The sequence below is a fragment of the Cryptotermes secundus genome, unplaced genomic scaffold (assembly GCF_002891405.2).
Source record: "Cryptotermes secundus unplaced genomic scaffold, Csec_1.0 scaffold615, whole genome shotgun sequence".
Classification (NCBI taxonomy): domain Eukaryota; kingdom Metazoa; phylum Arthropoda; class Insecta; order Blattodea; family Kalotermitidae; genus Cryptotermes; species Cryptotermes secundus.
In genome coordinates this window covers 375,645-398,600 of record NW_019720173.1, presented here as the reverse complement: position 1 = coordinate 398,600, position 22,956 = coordinate 375,645, and the positions used below count along the sequence as shown (strand labels likewise).

At 40.8% G+C, this 22,956-nt stretch overlaps 1 protein-coding gene across 1 annotated transcript in view; it reads right to left on the bottom strand.

Annotated features, from left to right (window-relative positions):
- The window catches only part of LOC111867762, a gene marked incomplete at its 5' end in the record, with an annotated part of 371,575 nt that overhangs the window by 61,754 nt on the left and 286,865 nt on the right, over positions 1-22,956 (bottom strand). The window contains 2 exons of the mRNA XM_023857906.1: positions 660-1,068; positions 2,412-2,535. Of these exons, the coding sequence (XP_023713674.1) occupies positions 660-1,068; positions 2,412-2,535 (533 nt within the window). The remainder of the gene's footprint in view (positions 1-659; positions 1,069-2,411; positions 2,536-22,956) is intronic.

Genomic DNA, 22,956 nt, shown 5'->3' with positions numbered 1-22,956 from the left:
AAAGAAATATCTTCAATATGATGCTATATTTGCGATACGTACACTTGGCGATTGATCAAGAACATAAATAAGAGACAAACCCATCTTCTTGTCAGAGAGAATGTCACATAAAGACTATGGACGTAAAGGTTCAGTTGAAAAAATTTCTGGTCGTGGGTCTCGAGAGGCTTGACGCCAAGCCGAACTGATAGGCGGTAAACTGAGTCTTAAAAGTAACTTGAACTTGGACTTTGACTATGAGTTTATTCAGTAGCCAGTTGTGCGACATTCGCCAGCGAGTAAGCACATAAGCAGAGGACAATGTTAGGATCCGTTATCAGGAATCGACCAGTGAAAATGAACTGAGAATATTTAATATGTGCTGTAGTGAGAAGAAGAGTGCATGGATTAGTGACAGCGTTATAATTACTTGTAGTTACAGTCTGTAGGTGTTCAATAAATTAAATTACCAATCAGAACGCCGTCTGTAGTCACTCTAACAAGTGACACTAATTTAAACAATTAAATTCACGAGACAGCGCTCAGTGTAGTTCTTCTCAAAGCCAGATTTGATTGCAAGTGGTTCAATAATTTAGGAGCTGAAATATGTGGGCAGAGGTGCAAATGCCCTCGAAGTTTAGTTGAGCATACTGCAAAGGGTAAGTATGTAAGGAATTTACCATATTGACCCTCTCCCACCGCGTTTCCTTCAGAGCCGCTGCCCTCATAGAAGTCATCTTCATCGCTGCTGTCGCTGCTGTTGTCAGAGTCTTTCTGCTTCAAAGTGCTTGTGCCATGCACCGGTTTCTTCTCGAGCTGTGATGCCGAGTCCCTTCTGCTAGCGGCTGCCGTATCCTCCACATCGTCAAACTTGTTCGTGAGTTTCCAAGGAGCAACGGGCTCGTTGTGGTGGTAGTCAACTCCCTTTCGTCCCTTGCTTCTACGTCCTCGGCGCTGTCTCGGCCCGCCTGCCGTCACGCTGCGGGTTGCCTGCAGCAGCGCCGGGTCCAACAGTGGAATGCGGGTTGCGGAGCACTGCTGGCCCACAGCGGACGGATTGGGCACAATCACCAGCTGCTCTAGATCACCCTATCACAGGAAGAGAATTGAACCAACATGGAGCAAAATCAGAGAGGGCGCAGAGGAGGATATGGAGAAATAAAATGGTATAACTGAAAGAAAATGAAAGAAAGGTAAAAAAAAAATCTATTTAAAAGGAAGGCTGATTGAAACGGAGAAACTTAAGATAAATGACTAGGGACGAAGGGGAACCAGGAGAAGCAAAAGATAATAATCTGAAGAGAGGGCAGTGGTTTCCAAGTATTCGCCTTGGAAATTATTTCATGTCACCCAGTTTGTTAACTTTGTTTGTGTATAAAGAACAAGTTTCTTAGTTCCTCATATATAAAATAAGACTCTGCTAATGCACGAATTTTAGGAGTCAGTCTCTAACATTCTGAGATTTAGAGTCAATTCAATTTTATTGCGTAAATTTCCCAGAAAATTCCACGTCATACTCTCTGGAAACGGCTGGCACAGAGAAGTAGAAAACGAAGAAGGCCAAGAGTGGGAGGGGAAAGAAAGTTATAGCACATGAGGGCAAGTAATAGTTGCGTAAGTAAGATAAAAAGTAAGAAAATTGAGGTTAATGGATTGAGAGTGTGAGGAAGGTAAAAAGAATTGAGGAAAGATGAGGATTATGAAGATATGGATACAGAACGCTTAGAGCAGATGGAGAATAAGAGAAGAGGAAAATGCACAGAAGTGGCAGAGAGACGGAGATAAGAAGTAAAGAAGAGAAGTAAAGGGAGAAGAACGAAGGATAGAAGAAGGTAAGGCAGGAAAAGTTGACGGGAAGACGCGATAATGAAATAAGGAAGAATGAAATTACATAAAGAGAGAGAGACATTCCGAATAAGCCTACATAATCCTGGAAATGATAAACAGAAAATAAGCTGAAAGATCACTGAGCTAAATAGTAACTGGTGTTCAGGACAGCACATTACCTACATCTGTACAATGTAATGCTAAAATCAGGCCCGGGCTGAAGTTCCATTCCATTACCGTGTATCAAGCACTCGAGGTTTAGCTCCAGGAATTTTGAACATTGAATAGAAATGGAGGCGAGAGGTCAGATTCATCCCCTGGCCGCTTTATTGAGAGCAACGAAAGATTGGTATTCACTGTAGAATAAGATGGGCGAGTCCAAAATCTGGTCCCGATGTCATGTCGGAAAGAGGAATCCCCTTCCCTGTGAGAATTCTAATCCAGTCGTTCATACCGAGGAAAGGGTTCATTTTGTTGGCGCTACTGTCCGACGCAATTGCATCTGTACACCAAAAGGATATAAGGATTTAATGGGTTCAGTAACGAACAGATGTACATGTACTTCTGCGGACTATGTCAAGGAATTCATGTGGCAGTATACTGACCTTGAACAAGTATCCGATGACAATATCGGCGTCCTCTGGCGTGTCCAGCGTGTTCCTCCTCAGGATGTTAGTGCTGACCCAACCGCAGTCCAGGTAGCTACGCACAGAGCTGTCGTCATGGAGCCTGCAATCGGAAGAAGTCACTCAGCAACTGAAGACAGTTTACCTCTACTGCAGGTCCTAGAGATTCGTTTGATCCTTCTGCGTCGAGCAATAAAAGTGCAAGAAATGTAAGAAACTGATTAGGCTACACATTATGGATTAACTTTGCCTGATGTATGTGTGCAACAGATCTACTTCCACATTACGTGCGGCTAGTGCTATCTGCTGAAGATAATGAGATGAATGCCGAAACATTCCACCCTTAAGCTCTATATGAACCAATAACAATTACACCCGACACCCGATATGGTCAACTTGGTTTATCTGCTAATCTGCGCTTCCATGCTTATGCTTTTCAGTACTAAGAGACAACAAGGATTTGTGGTGAGCGGATTTATATATTTTTTTGCGTTTTGCATTGGACTGACAGACAGAAGAGGAACTCTGTACTCCAGTTTAGAATATACGTATTTTCAGGTTTCAAGGGCTTTGCGTGACTTATTGACGGGTTTTGGATTGGATGATTGGATTTATTGACACCTTATCGTACATTCACACAATCTGGTGCTACAGGCAACACAGAGCTATGGCTATTCTACGCACTTTCAGTTCACCCTTGTATATATACGAATGTTCTCAGCCTTCACTAGTCGTATCCTGGAAACGGATGTCCACACAATAGTTATTCCAGTATGACTCTAATTTTAAATCACACATGTACTCTTCTTTTCACAGTTTAATTCTTTTCTTGCCATTATTCTACAACTGCCAATTCCGAAGACGCGACTCAATTAAATTCCTCTGCTCCCAGGCTCAAAACATGGCAGGTTTGGGTCTCGACACTAGACTCTTCACTTCACTCTATGCTGTCGAACACTTCTTTATAACTACTTTGATCGGAACATGCAGATAATACAGCCTCTGTTGTTAAGGATTCGTGTTTACTGATCCGTTACCTAACAATGGACGTCCTATTGTTGCGAGCTTTATCTTCCGGAATGTGTTTACCGAGTCGTTGTCTTGTAATGGATATACACGTCACAATATACACATATTCCAAAAGCTTTCTTTATTACTTCACATTTTTCATTTTTTGTTGGTATGCAAGTACATAATGATGGGCAAATTCCATTCGCTTTGGCAGAGCCAAATGAGCAATCGAACTGAAGTGCATCTTGCAAAAGGATGTCTGAGATATATTGAATTACTCAATTTCAACAAGCCTCGTTATCTCCCTCTTTGCTATGTCTGCCACCTTTCACATGATTCACAATTTAAATCTTGAATAGATAGTAGGTAAAGTTAGCATGTTTGGAATAGGCGCCTAATTTCGGATAGCGTCTTTTTTCAGGGAGTAAGGGCAATACTGTGATGGTGGACACAGGCACTAACACTTCCTATCCAACCGATGTCTCGGCAGTGGTAGACTGAACACTGCAGGAGCAAAGTTGCCTTACCGTCAGTGTGCAAATTTCTGCCAATTCTGTTGTATATTTTCGCTTTCAGAGCTAAGATTTCGAAACCATCTCAATTAGGTACTTTGTAACATGTATGTCATGTATTTCCATAGCTACCAAAAGCGTCAATTCCCCGCTATTCTTCCATATTTAGATCAGTACTATGTTGCCTAATTTCGGATAATTAACATGGCTGCGACTCTAGATAGTCTGAAATTAAGGATCTTATTCTTAATAGTCTTGGCTCTTTCTTCATTCGTAGGTGGCTGATACCAAAAGAAAGGAATGGACCATAAACTTCATAAGAAATGCAGTGCAGGCTGTAGAAGACAAGAAAATTGATTTCCTGAAATACCTACTAGTGCGAACATTGCACTCGATAATCAGTCGAATTTGACTGTCATTCGAAATTGTTTTCTTCACGTAAGGACAAAACTTGATGTTTCTTTTGTCGAAAAGATTATCTTGTTCATAAAAGGTAAAGCTATCCCTGTAACAGGCTGTGAGTCGTTGAGGCTCCCACATTTTCTAGACAATCGGTTCACAGAAGGCGGTAAGTTTACCAGCCTTACTTGCCGGCTGATGATTACCCCCAGGAAGATTCCTGGTACTCATTTCTGTTAGAGGTTGAGTCGGCCCAGGGCCAAAGATCGGCTGGAAGGGTTAGGTCAACTGAAAAATTCAAAGATCTCATCGGGAAATGACATTCATATAATTAATATCCTTCAAATACAAACGTTAGTTGTTTACACAAATTTAGGCCTTTTGTACATTCTGTAGATACATGTGTCTGTTGTTCCTTTCACTTCTTCATGGTTCTTTTTTAATAATTGTGTTTCTAAAAAATATGTTAAAAAGTATCCCTGTAACAGGCCGTGAAGGCCCACGTTATCTAGAAAATCGGCTCAAAGGTGGCGGTAAGGTTCTCAGCGCCGGCCGCGCTTTACTCCACAGGAAAATTATTTATTTAATTCCTGGTACTCGTTTCTGTTGGAGGCTGAGTGAACCCCCGAGCCATAGTGCTGAAGGATTAGGTTAACTGAAAAAATCCAATGACCTCATCGGTATTTGAACCCGCGACCTTCCGACTTGTAGCATAGTGCCTTAACCACTACGCTACCGCGTGATGTTATCTGTCCGAAATTGGGCTACCATTTTCTTAGACCATTTGGCCATTAGACTTTTTGGCTTTTATTAAGTTTTTGAATATAGACTGCGTTTGAGATCACATTAGGTACTGGTTCTCATGGGAGACATATTAAGTCACTCGAATGCAAAAATAGAAAAATTGTTCACGATTCTATAAGAAAAAAGGGCTCCTAAGTTAAATATTCGAAATATGGCGCCATTACTTTATACAGAAGTTGAATTTATATACCTTTATAATTTTTAATATAACTAACTGTAATATAAGTACATAAATACATTTTCTTCAACAACAGATGTGAAAATAAATTAAAGCTCTTATGTTCCATATATAAATGTATTTTTGCAGACCCAGTCGTATTACCTATGATTGAGAAGGGTTAAAATGTATGGTGTACACTGAATATCTCTGTTCCTCAGAAGGGACTGTAGATACGAAAATACTGGGACATTACGCCTGAAGACCAGAAGAGTGAAGTGAGGAGAGACTGTCTTTGATAGTCAATAGCTCGATATACACGTGTCCGCGACAACGGATACACAATCAATATAAGAGGAGTTGTCGGAAGAGCGATGTTTTCTTTCATATCCGTGCAGAGGCTATATAGCAAGGAACAACGGGATAAGTTTACCAGTCATGGCTAGGAAATGCGGGCGTGAGGAGTTGCGAGACAGTCGCCAGCCCGTAGGACATGAGTAAAGAATCCGACGAATAGGAATATATATAGATGAGAGCTGTTACCAGGCAACGACAAGTGAAGACATAAGCCTTTTTTTGTGTGCTGCGGTACAGTGATCATTTATATTGCATATATCCGTGTGACAGTTATACGTAATTACCTGTAGCCACTGGTTATAAGAGTTCAATACATCCAATTACCAATACAAACCCCATGTCTAATCACTAACACGTGACAATACCCATGCTCCTCGGTGTAGTCGGTAAAATTGACTCTAATAGCGATACTAATGCTTCACTATTTCTATTGCTACATTGTGAGGACAGTGAGCAGCACGTGTGTAAATTTATATCGTGTTTTAATAAAGCGCTACATTAAATAAACTAGCCTGGAAGGGATTACTGAGTTTTGGATGTTCCTGAGGTTGATAGAAGCGCACTTCATCATGTAGTAGTCCTCTACAAACTTCCCAAAGGCTTTCTTTGTAGTCTGTTAAGCTCCGTTGCGGAATTTCAACAAAACACAAATTATAAAATGGTATGATAGTTCCTCTGCTTAACTAATTAAACACTACGCCATGAAGGCGTATGGGGGGTGGGTGTATAGATCAACAATTTCTTGACCTCGGGGCTAGTTAGAGGTGAGTGGTCAGCTCCACGCCCCGGCCGCTCTACCCCCTTGGAAAGAACCCCCGGTACTCATTTGATAGGAGGTTGGGAGGGCTCCAAAGCCGGCCTGAACGAGGTGGTGAAGAGACAATTCTTGACCTTAGAGGGACTTGAACTTCGGCCCCTCAATCGACCAGTCAGTCGCTGTATCGAATACGCTATCCCAAACACAAATTGCATGATGTAAAAAACAAGCAACATTTATTTTAAATGATGAAATAATGCATAAAATGTAATTACAACAATATCTGTGGAGCGGTTTATGGAATGCATTAATAATCCATATGAATCGGTCAATAGGCCTGTGGCTGTGAATGAGAATTGTTGACTAACGTTAGGCAGTCCATATGACTAAATTTTAATAACGGTACCTGATATAGATGGTAAGCTCCGTTTATGATTTAATACGAAATAGGCTTTGTAATGAGGCAATAAAGCTAAAGTTATGCAAAACTCTGTCATATAGCTGATTGGCGAATGGATTTATTGACCACTTTTATGCGGAATTCGGAACTATAAGTAATCATACCATTATTGCTAATTTCCACATTGCATATCATTATCACACGCTAAGTCTTCTCAGTCTTCACTGGTCGTTGCTTGGTAACAGTTCTCAATAACAGCTATTCATCTGTGATGTTTTCATTAAGCGTCTCCTGGAAACGAATGTTAACATCGGAGATTCTTCAGCTTCCATGGTTACGCCGTTGCCCACTGGTTAACACTCCACACCTGAACTCTCAATTAAATTGCTCCGCTGAGCTTCCTCAACTGAACTACCAACTGAACTCATAGCGCGATCTTCTCAGCTTCCGTTGGAGAGCCCCTCTCTCGACTGACTGCTCATTTGGAACTGCGGAACTCGACTGCCGATTCAAAGTCAAAGTCACTTTGCGACTGACGGTCAGTCAGTCAGTCAGTAAGTCAGTCAGTCAGTCAGTCAGTAAGTCTCGATGTGGAGCTCAATCTGGGGCTCATGACAAGATATTTATTACTGCTTGACAGTTTTTTCTTTTGTGGGGTGCCATCTCTGACGAGAGGATGGGTCTTTTTTTTGTATATACTGCTCTCCTTTGCCAGGGCAGTCTTTCTCAGGTCCGAGTTTCTTGGGACTTGCAACCATATTTTACTCTCTCATACTTGAGACTTCCCTTTTCTTTGCCTCCTACGACTAGCAGGGTCACGGCGGAGGCATTCGACCCCGCCTCCCCACGGGTTATTGCCGACTCGCAGCTGAGCTCTTTTTGCAAACCACATTGCACGGACCGAATGTAAAACACTTTCCAACAATACCCATATTTTTTAGGCGTGTTTACCGATCCGTTTCTTAGAAACGTGTTGCGTAACACCGTTGTTCTCTTGTTGCATGCGTGTGTCTCTTGGGCCCTGTCTAGCAACGGCAGCTGTTTACAGAGCCACCGCTCAGCAGAGGGTCTAATCGCCACAATATGTACATAAATACGGGGGGTACTAATGGCATTAACTTGGCCATCAAAACAGTAAACAAAACAAATATTAATGTACAGAACTATAAGGTTTATTTTGGAATCTATCCATCGTCTGGCCTAAACTGTTGTCACCAAAATCTTGCTTAAACATTTGGTGAGTTGTTGCAGCGGTTTTCCCAAGTTTAAAACAAAACTTTATACAGACACGCTGCTCTCTCAGGTCAGCCATCACAAAACCTCAAACTCACGGAAACACAACAATGGATATACCGTATTTACACATGTATAGGCCGCGTGCGTGTATAGGCAGCAGCACAATTTTCAGACAGAAATTATAGAAAAAATAATTTTCTTGGAATATTATTTCAGGAGTAGAACACCCTGTATTACTAATTATGAATATATATATTTTTTTTTAAATGAAGTGTGATTTCGAATATAAGCCGCACCCCAGTTTTCCTCTTGAATTTTTGGCAAAAAATGTGCGGCCTATACATGCGTAAATACGGTACGTTCACCAACAATAAACCCAACCACTCAACTCGATTCCGCTTGCCACACTGATTCAAGAAGGATGTGTGGGGAGACACCTAGCGGTATTTCGATGTACTCATAATCATTCGCGCGCAAAAATCAAATTTCTGGAACTTTTTGATAGCACCACGTATTAATATGATCAATGGGTTTGCTTTCCAGTTAATTCAGGTAGGATTTCATTAGTACTACTGGTAAACCTGACTAGATTATATTGCTCTCATCATGAAATGTGTTATAGTTCCAGAATAAGACTAATGAACAGCGTGTGATGAAATTGGTCTGTTATATTGATTATGAGCTTGGCCATGAATTCGAATACAATTTGTAATTCTTTTTATAACGATATTTCCGTAATCAAGGACCCCAATACCGTGAAGCTGTCACAAACATTGAAACATTTTGCTGGAAGTAGTGGAAGCTGTTTAATTTAGATTGGCCTTGTTGTTCTATTGCTTTGGTCTACTCTGTTAATTGCATATTCAATTATACATTTATAACGCTTTTGGTTTTACGAACAATATTGGATTTGTCACTGCACAAATAACCACACACTGACTGGCTGCCGGTGTAGTGGTTATAAATCCGCGTGGAACATCTCCAGATGTTCACTGGACAGAAGGTTGAAAGCTACTGGTGACAAACTAATCCTGGAGGTAAAGTACGTAATCAACTACTTCAATCAAATTGAGAAATTTGAAATGTTCTGTATTGAGGCGGAGGAGACTGGTAGTTTACAGTAACGGAGTAAAACATTAAATAACTATGGCGCAGAACTAGGAAATTCCAGTAAAAATTAGATAGAAATCATATTTCAGGATTTGAATGAGCTATCTTGAATAAAATTAGCTAATTCCTTGACGCAGCGATAAAATCTTCTAACCATGAGTTCGGTTCTTCTTCCCACGAATGCTGCCATATTTCAACTACTCCGGCGAATGCTAGACTTCCACTGCCTTCGGCGGCTGCAACATTTTAACTCTCCTGCGAATACTATACTTCCACTGCACTGCTTTGGTATTCCAGTGTCTCTTATAAATCTTCAGCAGGACAGCAGAAAACACAACTCGCATCCCTATTGCGTAATCGCCGTGTGTATCGATTGCCTAGCAACAGTTGCTGCACAGGCTCGCCTGTTGCTTGACGTCACAGCCTAGCGGGAGGGATGTTTAAAGAGCGTTGCGTAAAGATGGAAGAAGTGGGAGTATGTGACGTCACTCGCGGAAAAGCAGAGTTCACATGACCCCTACTTCCTGTTGCCCCATCCACGTCACACTATATATACAGAGTGTCCCAGGAGGAATGGACCAAACTTCGGGAGGGTGTTCTTTATGTTAAAGTATGCCGATATAACCCAAAAACCTATGTCCAAAATTGAACGGTTTCGGAGATAATGGCCAGAGAAGTGTGAAACTTTGACCGGTGTTACACACTTGTTGATTATAAAATACATATTAAAACTGGCAGGAATATGTGGTTTCTGTAATGTTAATAATGTACGTAATATCAAACAAACTTGTGAGTAACATGAAGCAATAAAATTGAAGCACAAAATACTCGCTCGCCATGTGTTATTTGTACTTAGGGTTTCCAAGCACTATACATGACACATGACTGGCAAGATCTGAAGTAACATGGCTGGCTGCGCATACTGGTATAAACAGACTACATAACTGTATTAAACGTACATTCACGGAAAATCTCTTTTGGAATTTCGTTTCCATTATCTCATGTGGATTATTATGGGACCACGTATGCACATTTCGTAAATTATTTACACCGTCCAGGGTAAAAGACGCCTCCTCACTGAATAAAATGACGCTTAACAGTTCGGGATGAGCTTTTATTCAGTGGCACAAATCCATAGGCTGTGCATGGTCGCCTGGTTCCAGTTGTACCCTTTGATCATGGTAAGAATACAACTCTTCATCATGTAAAGTTCGCCACACCTGCATACGTGATACGCCGATGCGAGAGGCCATTCTACGAGTGGACAGACGCGGACTTCTCTGAACCATCTCAAGAATGTTCTCTCGTGTGTTTATCATTCGTACATCCTCCCTTTCAGAGTGCACAGAAACACTCGGAAGAGAACCAGTATCACGCAATGTCTGGTGAATTCGCGTAAATACACTTCGAGATGGAATCCTTCGATCGGGAAAACGCCTTTGGTACTCTTCAACAGCAGCACGTGCATTCCGACCGCAAAATCCACACACAAAATGCATATCACAATATTCCACGTGTGAAAAAACAAGAGGCATTTCAGGAACTCATCACACAACTAATTTACCAAGCATTCACGACTCTGCAACGTACTCTGTAGGTAGCGCATGAGCTTACGGCTAGTGTGAATCACGACACTCAAGGATAAACAGATAAGACATGCCAGCTGACAGGTATAGTGCGTGGACCCGCCAGAAGACCACACTTTTCTCGGGCCATTATCTCCGTAACCATTCAACTTTGGACATATGTGTTTTGGGTTCTATCGGCAAACTTTAACATAAGGAACAACCTCCCGAAATTTGGTCCATTCCTCCTGGGACACTCTGTATATCCCAAGTTGTCTCTTTATTTCCGATTGTACGACTAAAGCCGCGTATGGATTTCTCACTTCACAATGTCTATGTTATCTTATTTCTTTTTCCTGTTCCAATTCGGGCTATGGAACCCCCCGTTTAACTTCTGTTTACTAGATTTTGAACATTCGGTAGGACTCCTTGGGCTGGTGAGCAGCTCGCCGCAAGGCTTCTAACTATGCACAAACACAGAAGAACTCACACACACACACACACACAAACACTACACATCTATGCCCTGAGTGGGATTCATCCCAAGATCCCGGCTTCTGAACGAGAGAAGACAGTGAATGCATGACAGGTCCTCTTTCATTTTATCACCCGTAATATTTGTTGAAGGCAACAAATTAAGAAGATCTTTATTTGCTAATCCCTTTCCATGCTCCTATTCCTTCCTTTTTCGTAGTTGGTTTCATTCTCTGCACTCCAAGGATATATTTAAGTCCTGTTATAGTAAAAAGGACTCATGAATAAAAACGTAATATCTGAGAAGAGTTCAAAATTCAGAACGCACTTAAATCTTCAGAGTATTGTTGCCATGGAAACCACCGGACGGCAGCAATGTATCCTATGGGGCTCCACCCCAGCCCAGGCACACCGTCATTCAAACCACTGTCGCAATCTGTAGACGCCTACACATCTTTTGTGTTTCACCGGAAGGGTGAAATCAAGTGACGTGGCCGAATAACCTGCAGTAAACGCTCACACCGAAAGCTAAAACCTTTTTTATTATTTGGAATAGAAAAATATAGCACTAACAGTTTAAATTTTTAGTATTATGCATATCCTCTGCTTCATGTAATAAAATTTCATCCGACTTTTTATTTTTTTTTACATGCTAAATCAATAACCGCCGGTCACAGTAACCGAGCGGTCTAAGGCATGTAAAGCCTTCGCTCGCCCGGAAGCCGGGAACGTGGGTTCGAATCCCACACAAGACATGGATGTTTGATGTGTGTATGCGTTTATTCTGTATTTGTGTTGTCCTCTGTTTATTTTATTTCATTCTTTATTGCTAGTGGGTTGGGACTAAGTCTCTTGTACCGCAGCCACTTCTGACCTATCGTACCAGCCCCATATGATAGGTGAGGGTGATTGTGGAGCAGTTGGTGGAATGAAGCTTGGCAGGAGTAATCGAAGGACTCGGAGAAAACCCGCCCCAGCGCCACTTTGTCCAACACAAATCCCACTTGACCAGACCCGAGATCGAACCAGGGCCGCCGCGGTGGGAATCTAGGGACTAACCGCTTGAGCTATGGCGCGGCCTTCGGTTGCCGTTGGAGAGTATCTGGATTCTTGCAACTTCAGAGGAGACAGGATAAGGCATCAGTTATGTTCAGTTCTTGGAATTCTGAGTCGTCTGCACTGCAGAGCCAGCGGTTATAGTTTGTTGCATTACCTTCGAAAGACGTAGTTTATACTTGCCAAGTTCGGTGATCCGTCTGAGGTCACGCTGATTAACTTGTTCCAGGAGAACTCATTTTCTCTGAGTTACCAGCAGCCTTCATACAAGTCCTCTTCAATTATTATGCCTTTCATAGTTTCAAACAGAAAATAATTCAGTAATGACAACAGACTTGTCACTAACACTAACAGTAGTTAAGCTGTGTCAGTTTCGTCAATACTCTCACCCAAAGCTGCAGAAACGTATATTAATATCCGAATTTTGGGCCTCATATAACTGCTTTACCCAATCACTATGAATTTCTTCTACTCGACATTTTTGGAAGACCTGTTGCAACTACATCAACCTTACACATTTTCACAATTTTGCTGCCCATTACAGTTTGTTGTCCTTAATTAAGTTGCTTGCCATTACACATTTTGCTCGAATTGCTGCACCCTACATCTTACATTCTTCTAAATAATATGATTTTGAGGCATAATGCTGATAATATAACTTGCAGAAACATTGAAATCTGTAGCAAAAATTGATTTCCTTTCTAGGCATTCATAAATCTTTTAATGTCATGTCACTTTAAGCTAGTATATAACTTTCTTCGGCCCAGACTCATACAAGTATATTTTCAGATTTTGTTTTGTTCATTTGAGCCCTGTTCATACGTTACTGGTAATCCTTTTTGCACTCGACGTTGTTTTATTTCTAATTGATCTACTTTGTTGCCTTGTTTTCTGTCCAGTGCTTGTCTGTAAATGTGTTTCCCGCTATTGTAGAGCACTTAGATTAATTGGGCATTATTGTTTTACCCAAGAACAGTCATTATTGGATGATACATATTACACAGACATTCGAGATTAATCTATTTATTGCATAATGATTAGAATGATTATACGTATACTAATTACATTATTATTGTCTGAATGATAAAAGTTGCCCGATTTTTTATTTTGTTTGAGTGTGTTTGTTTTTTGTTTCTTTGCTTGTGCTTACATATAATTGGCATCTGGAATGGACAGTAAGCACGTAAATAAATAAACAATTGAACTGAATTGTTTATACTACAAGATATTCCAGATTCTTTAAAATGATAATTCATGAGTTATAATTATGTATTGGATGACTTCAAAATGAGCACTTCATCCGTGTGGCGGCGTTGCTTTGAAACATTAATAACAAGGAACTTTTGTAACTGTTCTATTATCGGCCCTTCATTTTAGAATATGTTGGTATGAGAGTTCCAGTAAGAAACGTTAAAGACCTTGATATATTTTATGTATACGTTTGCTGGATCTTACCTGCGAATGAAAAAGTCAGCAAGTTTGTCAGTCATTTCTTTAAAGTTAATCTCTCAATAATCTGGTTAATGCATTTAGAGTGCTCTGTTACATTCGGTGTTATTACAAACTTATAGTTGAAGATTGCCGTCTTCTGGGACGTAGTTCCGCGTACATCTTATGTTAGCCGACTTTTCGGTGGAACGTATTACCTCTGTCTTCAAGGCAGAAACACCCGCTAGCAATGAACTAGGGCGAGCAGTTGGCTGTAGACCTACCGTGAAGATGGAGGTGTTACTTTCCTCCGAAACGTCGACTCACACAAGATCTACACGGCACCACATCCAAGAAAACGGCATTCTTTATAGTCACGGTTGTGAAAACTTCAAATATTACAAACTTACATTCGTTTTGAATCTACTGGTAAGTAAAGTGTCTTATGTATTTGTCCTACGTTCCAATATTGTTTCGATTACTTTTTGCTTTGATGTAACAAATCTATAATTTTAAACTATGGCTGTTGAGTCTCTCTCTCTCTCCTTTCGCTCCCACTTTGGAGCATAGGGCTGATTTCCCAGTTTCATGGTCATTTTACACACTGTAGGACTCCTTTGGCGGATGATCAGCTCGTCACAAGACCTCTACCTAAACTCAGGACAGGCCGCGCCATAGCTCAAGCGGTTAGTTGCTGGCGTCCCACCTCGGCGGCCCGGGTTCGATCCCTGGTCTGGTCTCGTGGGATTTGCGGTGGACAAAGAGGCGCTGGGGCGGGTTTTCTCCGAGTACTTCGGTTTCCCCTGCCAATCTTCATTCCACCAATTGCTCCACAATCACCCTCACCAATCATCTGGGGCTGGTACAATAGGCCAGAAGTGGCCGCGGTACAAGAGACTTAGTCACACCCCACTAGCAATAACAAAATGAAATATAATAAACAGAGGAAACACAAACACAGAATAAACGCATACACACATCAAACATCCATAGTGAATTTCCTGAAATAAAATTGTTTTAGATTCTAAAACTTTTATGCGTATTGGCTGAAAATCTATTAAGTCACACACGGGCACACTTACGCATATTTACGCTACGAATATATCTTTAGTTAGAAACAGCCAAAATAAGCCAACGCATTTCTAAATGTTTTATGGACGTATGAAACATCAATGTCTAATTGGATCTTATGTTATATACGTATAACCGATTTATTTAAAATGAAGAAGGATCGTGGACACAGTTACACCACGTCAAGCTAAGAAGGAATTCAACATGAAAATGGCAGGAAACAATGCTTTATGCTGGTCTCTCACTTCGCACACTCTTCAACCCTGAGGATGAAGGCTAAATGTTCCTCCGAAACGTTGATTAACTTTCAAAGGACTACATGGCATTATATCCTTCATGTATTAAATTTTTGTTGAAAAATGTAGGAGGAGGAGATCGTGAACTATTTTAAATTAATATGGCGTCATCTGTTAAGTTGCATCGAAGGAACAAAGAAACTCCTCAGACATGATAGTCGCTCTCTGGGCCACGTTTTCAACCCGGGAGCTCCTGAATATGAAGTAGGAGTGTTAACCACTCGAACTCGAAACTCGGTGAGTTAAGGTGGGTAAGAATTTAAAGGTGGTTACGACATGCAGTATCAAGGGTCGTACCTGGTAACTGAGGAAAATCACGGGAAACCTAAGTGAGGACAACTGGTAACCAGACAGGGATTCGAACCAAACACCTTGAGCACAAAATCTAGAACTTTATCCCTTCACCATAGTGTTCGGTATGAAGGCAGAATGTTATGTGGTTTTCCCACTCCATTGCAAAGACGAGGAAAATTGGTTTCAGTAGCCAAAGGATCAGAAAATCTTTTACCTCTGGTTTTGAATTCGTATTTCCGAGCGACCCCCCCCCCACCTTGCTCAGCCCGTACTGTGTCATGGCATATACTGTGCATTGTGTCTAGCCAGAGCCTCTCCACACAGTGTGAAGAATGCTTCTATTGGGCCCGGAGTAAGGAAGGAAAAAATCTATACAGCGTCATGATGGGAGACATTACGTCACAGCACGTCAAGCAAGGTGGACGTGTTATACAACTTCATGCGCTGAACTTCCTATGGAGCAGCATGTAATGATTCAGAATTACACCACTTCTGAGAGAGGGAGAGTTCGGGTAATGGAAGGAAATAAAATGTTCCAGACGTAAGAAACAAAATCGTCTCTAGTTTCCTAAGCCACACAAAGCATCCTGTAGGATGTGTTTAGAGTTTAGAGTGGGTTGCAATAATTTCCAAATCTTTTTATGCGACTAAATATAATAAGATGGCCGAGCCATAGCTCAAGCGTTTAGTCCCTGGCTTCCCACTGCGGCGGTCCGGCTTGGAGCTTGATTCTTGCCATGTGGGATTTGTGGTGGACAATGTGGCATTAGGGTAGGTTTTCTCCTAGTACTTTGGTTTCCCCTGCCAATTTTCATTCCAGCAATTGCTCCACAATCACCCTCATCTATCATCTGGAACTGGTACAACAGGCCAGAAGTGGCCGCAGTACAAGGGACTTAGTCCCACCCCACTAATGAAAAAAATAATAAGATACCTAGAAGGTCTGAAAGAATATAAGATATACACCCAATACTTTTTCGAGAAAGAATAAGTATTCCTTTAATTAATTACTGTGGAGCCATATTGCTTATATCTTTAGTAATTATAAAACAGTATTCAGGCAAAATCTGCAAGTTCGAAAGAGAGAAAATATTTCCAATATTGACATTGTGTGATATCAATAAATACAAATCAGAAATAAATGATCTGTAAACACTAACCCCATGAAGCATTCTTCGAAGTGGTGACCAAAATATTTCCTTGCAAGATTTGAGGTTTTCACAGAGGTGGCTATGAAGAAAGCCCTCTTCTGGGATGTGGCGCCGTGTATATCTTGTGTAGACCGACCTTCCTCCAACATGTCGGTTCACACAAAATGTACACGAAGCCACATCCCAGAAGAGGGCATTCTTCAAAATATTTCCTTTGTTTTCTGAAACCACCAGTCTTCAAAGGAGTGAACCGCTGGACCCTTTCCTAAACCAGTTTAATGTAGTCTACACTCTTACACACGACTTTTTTAACAATCATTTGAATATAATATTCCGCTATACATCTAAACCTCCCATGTGGGATTTTCAGTTTTTCGACTAAGATGCTTACATATTACCCATCTCCTTTATACTCTCTACATAACCCGTCACTTCAGTACCCTTGACTTTATCACTCTAACACTCTCCCGTGAAGAATATGAATTAAGTTGATTATTACGTAAATTTTTCCCGTCCACTTTTTACTTCCTTTATCTCGGAACAAATATTCGGTACAGCACCACGTCAGACACGTTTAATTCGCAATCTTTCCTTACAACAACATGCAAAATTATAGTTTTCTGCAGCGTATTTTAAACCTCAGATTTTATTATACAAGAAGATATGATAAGACAATCTAAAATTGAGGGTAACAAACGTTTGCTGAATTTAATTTCTACTAATTTCTTCGTGAATGTAACTTTGCTACTTTCCTTCCAAATTCTTTTAGTTTTCCTACATCACAGCACCTACACTCAGTCATAGTGTGATAGCTCCAAAATTCCTTCACTTGCCTCAGCTCAGTGGCTGTTGCACGACGAATGCTTCAATACTGCAACTGACTGCCGGTTACATTAGCGCTCCCTGAGAGGGAAATCATCAGATATTCGTCTCCTTCTCTTCCTTAGTTCATTTCCTGTTTAAAAAGGTAGCAAAGTCTAAACAAAATTGTCCACTTAATAACGAATCAACTTCAAACAAATGTTACATCTCACGTGTGGCGAAGGATCGCACATATTTAGTTTGAGTTCAATACTTTACTGGTGACTTCAGGTGTATAGGCAAATCCTGTGTAGTTTTTCGTCTTTAACTGAATTATGCTTACACAATCCTTTCTGACCTTGAACGCGAAACTCTATTGGTTGCAACATTGCATTCTTATCAGATCTTTATTGGTAACGCCCCTATTTGTGACAAGAATGTGCCACAAGAGGTAGGAGGGTGAAGAGGGAAAGAAAAATGTGAAAGGAGGAAGACTAAAAACAGGAAGGCGAAAAAGAAGAAGCAAACCAAGAAGAAAAATTACAAGGATGGAACGAAAAGTATCTGTTTCAAATATTTTGCCCGTTCCCTTATTCAGGACACGATTACGTGCCTCCTAAATATTAACTTATTCATAATTTGTTGGGTTCTAAAGGCATGATGTTAAAAGTAATTCTCGTAAGAACAATTGCTTCTATCCAGATTTCCCTATTTGATCACAGAGGTCAGAAAACATAGCGTCTGCTAGTATAAATATACAATACGACAAGCGCTACCCGAAGAGTCGACTGAGAACCAATTAATTAACTATTTTCCAAATAACGAAACGCAATGAAAACTTCGGGAACGGCCACTGTATTAATTAATGGGGCTCTCAAATCCAATTATAAATATCGTGAATCATATTTTTAATTTTAATTGTAATATGCTGTTATTTTCTAGACAAACCTTCCGTAAAGTCACCTCATTAAATTTATACATGCGTTTCATACATATTTCATCCGATCAACAAATATATCGCACTGTGATCTCCTGGGACTCCCTGTCCTAAGACTTCTAGAGAGCAACTGAAAACGTAGCAATATACTTGTCTAATTCTCTCCAATACACGCTTCGGCATTTATGTTTAATATTTATGGAAATAAAGAAAGGAAAATTAAGATGCGAGGTTTCGAACCAGAGAATATGTAGATCTCCGTCTTCTGGAAGGTGACGCCATGTAAGAGGCTGCCGTGCTACACGGCGCCTCATCTCAGAAAACCACAAACTTAAAGAAGATTGGGTAGGCTCTAATATTTTGTAGTACACACAATTACAACTGAGGGTGTTTGAGAACAGGGTGCTAGGGGAATATTTGGACCGAAGAGAGATGAAGTGAGAGGAGGTTGGAGAAAACTGCATAATGAGGAGCTTCATAGCTTGTACTCTTTGCCAGGTATAATTAGAATGATCAAGTCAAGGACAATGAGGTGGGTAGGGCATGTTGTATGAATTGGGAGGAGAGGAATGCATATAGAATATTGGTGGAAAAATCAGAAGGAAAGAGACCACTGGGAAGACCAAGAAGAATGTGGATGAACAATATTAAAATGGATCTTAGAGAGAGAGGATGGGATGGGATGGATTTGACTGATCTGTCTCAGGATAGGGACCAGTGGAGGGCTCTTCTGAACACGGTAATAAACCTTCGGGTTTCCTCAAATGATCCGAATTTCTTGAGTATCTACACAATTGGCGGATTCTCAAGGAGGGCTCAGCTCCATGAGTTAGTGCGATTTTATGGAGAAAATGTACCTAAATAAAACTGCATAGCTGGTACCTTTAGGGAAATTAAGGTGTGCACACTAGGAAACAAACTTCGAAATGTCGGTCCTCTATAAAACTTCATGGACGGTTGGACATTTTTTATTTTTACTCCGTATTTATGAGTTCATGTTGTATACGATATATTTCTCTTACAATAGTAGAAGGCTGAGATCATAAGAAATGGGCAAACTGTCACTCAGCGCACACGTGTTCTAACTTGTATGTTCTGTGATCAACAAGTCTGAACTATTATCGATTCCACTTGCCACGTAAATTAATCAAGGACAAATCATATACGTTTATGAGCAATACGTCTTCACCAACATTTTACTTTGTAAATAAAGACGAAAACATTCACATCCTTTCTAGTAATTATCTGTCTTGTGACTGCTTTAAACCAGTCGATTTGTACCAGTTATAATTGAATATTACAGATGATTATGAATGCAAAAACACAGAAAATACAGGTTTCAAAATTATGCACAGTACATGAGTGCAGAACATTAAAATACGTCTATTAGCTTCATGTATATTCCTGAAGCATAAAGTTATAAATATGCTAACTCATATCTATAATTTATTTCGCAGCACTATATGGAGTTTGTGATACAGCAAAACAAATTAAAATACGCCTAAGAATGGGGACAACTTTTTAACACCAAAGAGATGAAGACATTCAAATTCTTTAAAATAACACAAGGATATCAGTGTTTATGTGGACTGAATACAAAAGCCTAAATTATATACCTTTAAGTTTCGCCGACCACGGTTGCCGCGCTGTCTAAGACATGATCTGTCTTCGTCCGCTAGAGCACTGTGATCGTGGGTTCGAGTCCTACTCCAAACTTGAATGTCTGTGTTCGTCTATTCTGTTTGTCTTGTTCTGTGTGTAGGTAGAGGCCTTGCGACGGGCTGATCCCCGTCCAAGAAGTCTTACAGGCTGTATATAAATTAATAAACTGAAAAGTGGCCAAGGCCCAACAAAGTGATGTAAGGCCATAATAGAATAGAACAAGGAAGCTCCAGTTAAATGGAACTTTTTTTATTGCCAGTGGGGTGGGACTAAGTCCCTTGTACTGCGGCCACTTCTGGCCTATTGTACCAGCCCAAGATGATAGGTGAGGGTGATTGTGGAGCAATTGGTGGAATGAAGATTGGCAGGGAAAACCGAAGTACTAGGAGAAAACCTGCCCCAGCGCCACTTTGTCCACCACAAATCCCACTTGACCAGACCCGGGATTGAAACCGGGCCGCAGCGGTGGGAAGCAGTACCAACCGGAATCAAAATTTTTAGCTGGCTAGCAACAGTATATGGATCTGTCTGTATATGGACTAACTGCTTGAGCTATGGCGCGGCCCTAAATTGAACTTACTACAATTCAGTGATGAATGTACATAAGAGATCTGGTTAGAGCCCAACTCCGGAGAGTATAACTAGAGAAAAATTGAAAATTAAACTGAGAACAGATTGAGCATCTTCCGATTATTTTAATAAATAAGCATGTCTTTCCTCTTTTGGAAACACTATGAATTGGGCCTTTAATATGCAAAATTATTAATTTGCCCAAAGTTAAACTTAAGTTCTTTCCTGTAGGGAGAAAAATGTTGATGTTAAGAAATTAAACAAAAAGACATGAAGATCATTAGCATACCCGAACAGGATGCGTCCTCATGTTAAGGACTAGCAACATCTCAGCTCCTTCCAAAATCACTGCAGAATAAGGTGTGTAAATGTTGAATCTGTTGAAAGTGAAAGTTGAGGGCAGAATAAACAATGAAGTTGCTTTGAAGCCAAACAAAAGGAGAGAGAATCTTGAGAAAATGTCTGGCTAGTAACAGGTCTTCAGGATTTGGGTGGAGAAAATGACGGCCAGATGCGACATACACTGGCTAACGCACTGTGCTCCATCAGCTTGGGGCTGCATAACGCTTACACACGTAAGAAAATTAAACAAAATTTTAGACTTGGAAGAATGCCTTGAAACTACCTTAGCAACTGAAAATGAGTATGCCATTAGCAATCTTTATAGGCCCAGTAAAATAATAAAGTGGACAAAATTCAGCCGATCACAGTGGCCTTGCTGTATAAGGTATGACCAGTCTTCGCTTCCTGGAATTCTGGGGTCGTGGGCTCGAATATCACTCAAGCTGTGGATATCTGGGTGTGATTATGCTTTGTGTTTTTCTGTGTGTAGGTAAAGGCCTTGCTACGGGCTGATGACCCGTCCAAAGGGTCCAACCGACTGTGTATAGGATTATGAAACTGAAAAAGCGGCCAAGTCCAACAAATGACTCTAGAGCTGTATATAAATGCAGAAAATTCAGTGGAATATAACTAAGATTCATTTGCGACGCAGAATATTATATAGGACGAGGTTGGGATCGATCTGATATACGGTTACAATTTTTTTGCGAAAAGCGAAACTTGATCATCGCGTAGGGACAGGTAGTTCGTGCGGGAAGCAATCAGGTCAATAGTTAAGGGAACAGAGTTTGTGTCAGGATGTAGCAGTGCGGTCCGCATTCATATCTCGGACAATCAAATCTGAGTTCATGTATTGATTCAAATCTGTCTATATCACTTCTTTCGTCCGATACTTGATTACCGCACGGGCTGGAACTAGGATGGATGTCTTCTGGGATGTAACTCCAAGTAGTCTGTTGGAAGTCAACCGAAGTTTCGGAATAATATATGAGCATTACACAGCTCTGTACCCCAGATTACAGATCTCTTCACATCTACGTCTGTGAGATACTGAAATCGTCTGTGGAGGACTTCGTTTCCTTTGTGGGCCACTCGCTGATAACGGCAGATGATGCAGGGATTTAGATGTGATCTTTCCCTTATGTCGCATCTATCGGTTTCTTCTGATAAGCGAAAGGGATTTGAAATCTTCGCTTCTAGACAGCTGGTTAGTCGCAAATGGAAGATTAATATCGGGACGATTACGCAACCTGATGTTCCAAATTCGTACGCTGATGTCAATGACGTGCAGCTGGGTGGAGCGAGCCGGACACTAACTGAACTCAGAAGCGAATCGAACCAGACTGCGGCAATGGAGATTATAATTCAGATGACTTCAGTTCCGTTCAGTCAACTACTGGTTATTCCAAAGGATGTATTCTGCCCTAAATTATAATCAGTTTAATTTCTAGATTGTTAAGGAAAGTGAATGGAAGTTGAAACCTAACAAATACAGACTTACTACAAATGATTCATTTCACTTCAAAGCACTATATTGGTCGTCCCATGCTCTTCCGTTTCCACAGACAACCAGTAGCCTTAAACTGCTGATACCACCGCAGAATGCTCTGTTTACATGGTGGTTCTTTTCTGTGGTTTGTTCTGAATGCACACTGCACTGCAATAGCAGACGAACATCTCGCATATTCCGACACACAGAAACTCTTTTCCAGCTTCGTCGCCATTTTGTGAGGCACTGCACTCATACTGCCAACTTGTTATCATAATGGAAACTTGGTGAGTTTGCGGTTCTTTTCATATAAAATCATACTTGTATGTATAATACTTTGGAAAATATAATGTTTTGTAATTGAATGAATCATTTGTAGTAATCTTGTATTTGTCCAAGTAAAGTGACTACTGGCCGGTCACGGTAGCCGAGCGGTCTAAGACGTGCACTGTCTTCGCTCGCTCGGAAGCCGAGATAGTGGGTTCGAATCCCACTCAGGGCATGGATGTTTGGTTGCGTTTTTCTGTGTTTGTCTACAGGTAGAGACCTTGCGACGAGCTGATCACTTGCCCAAGGAGTCATACCGTATGTGTAAGATCTAGTAAACCGAAGTGAAACGGAGAGTTTCATGGAGGTAGGCCTAGG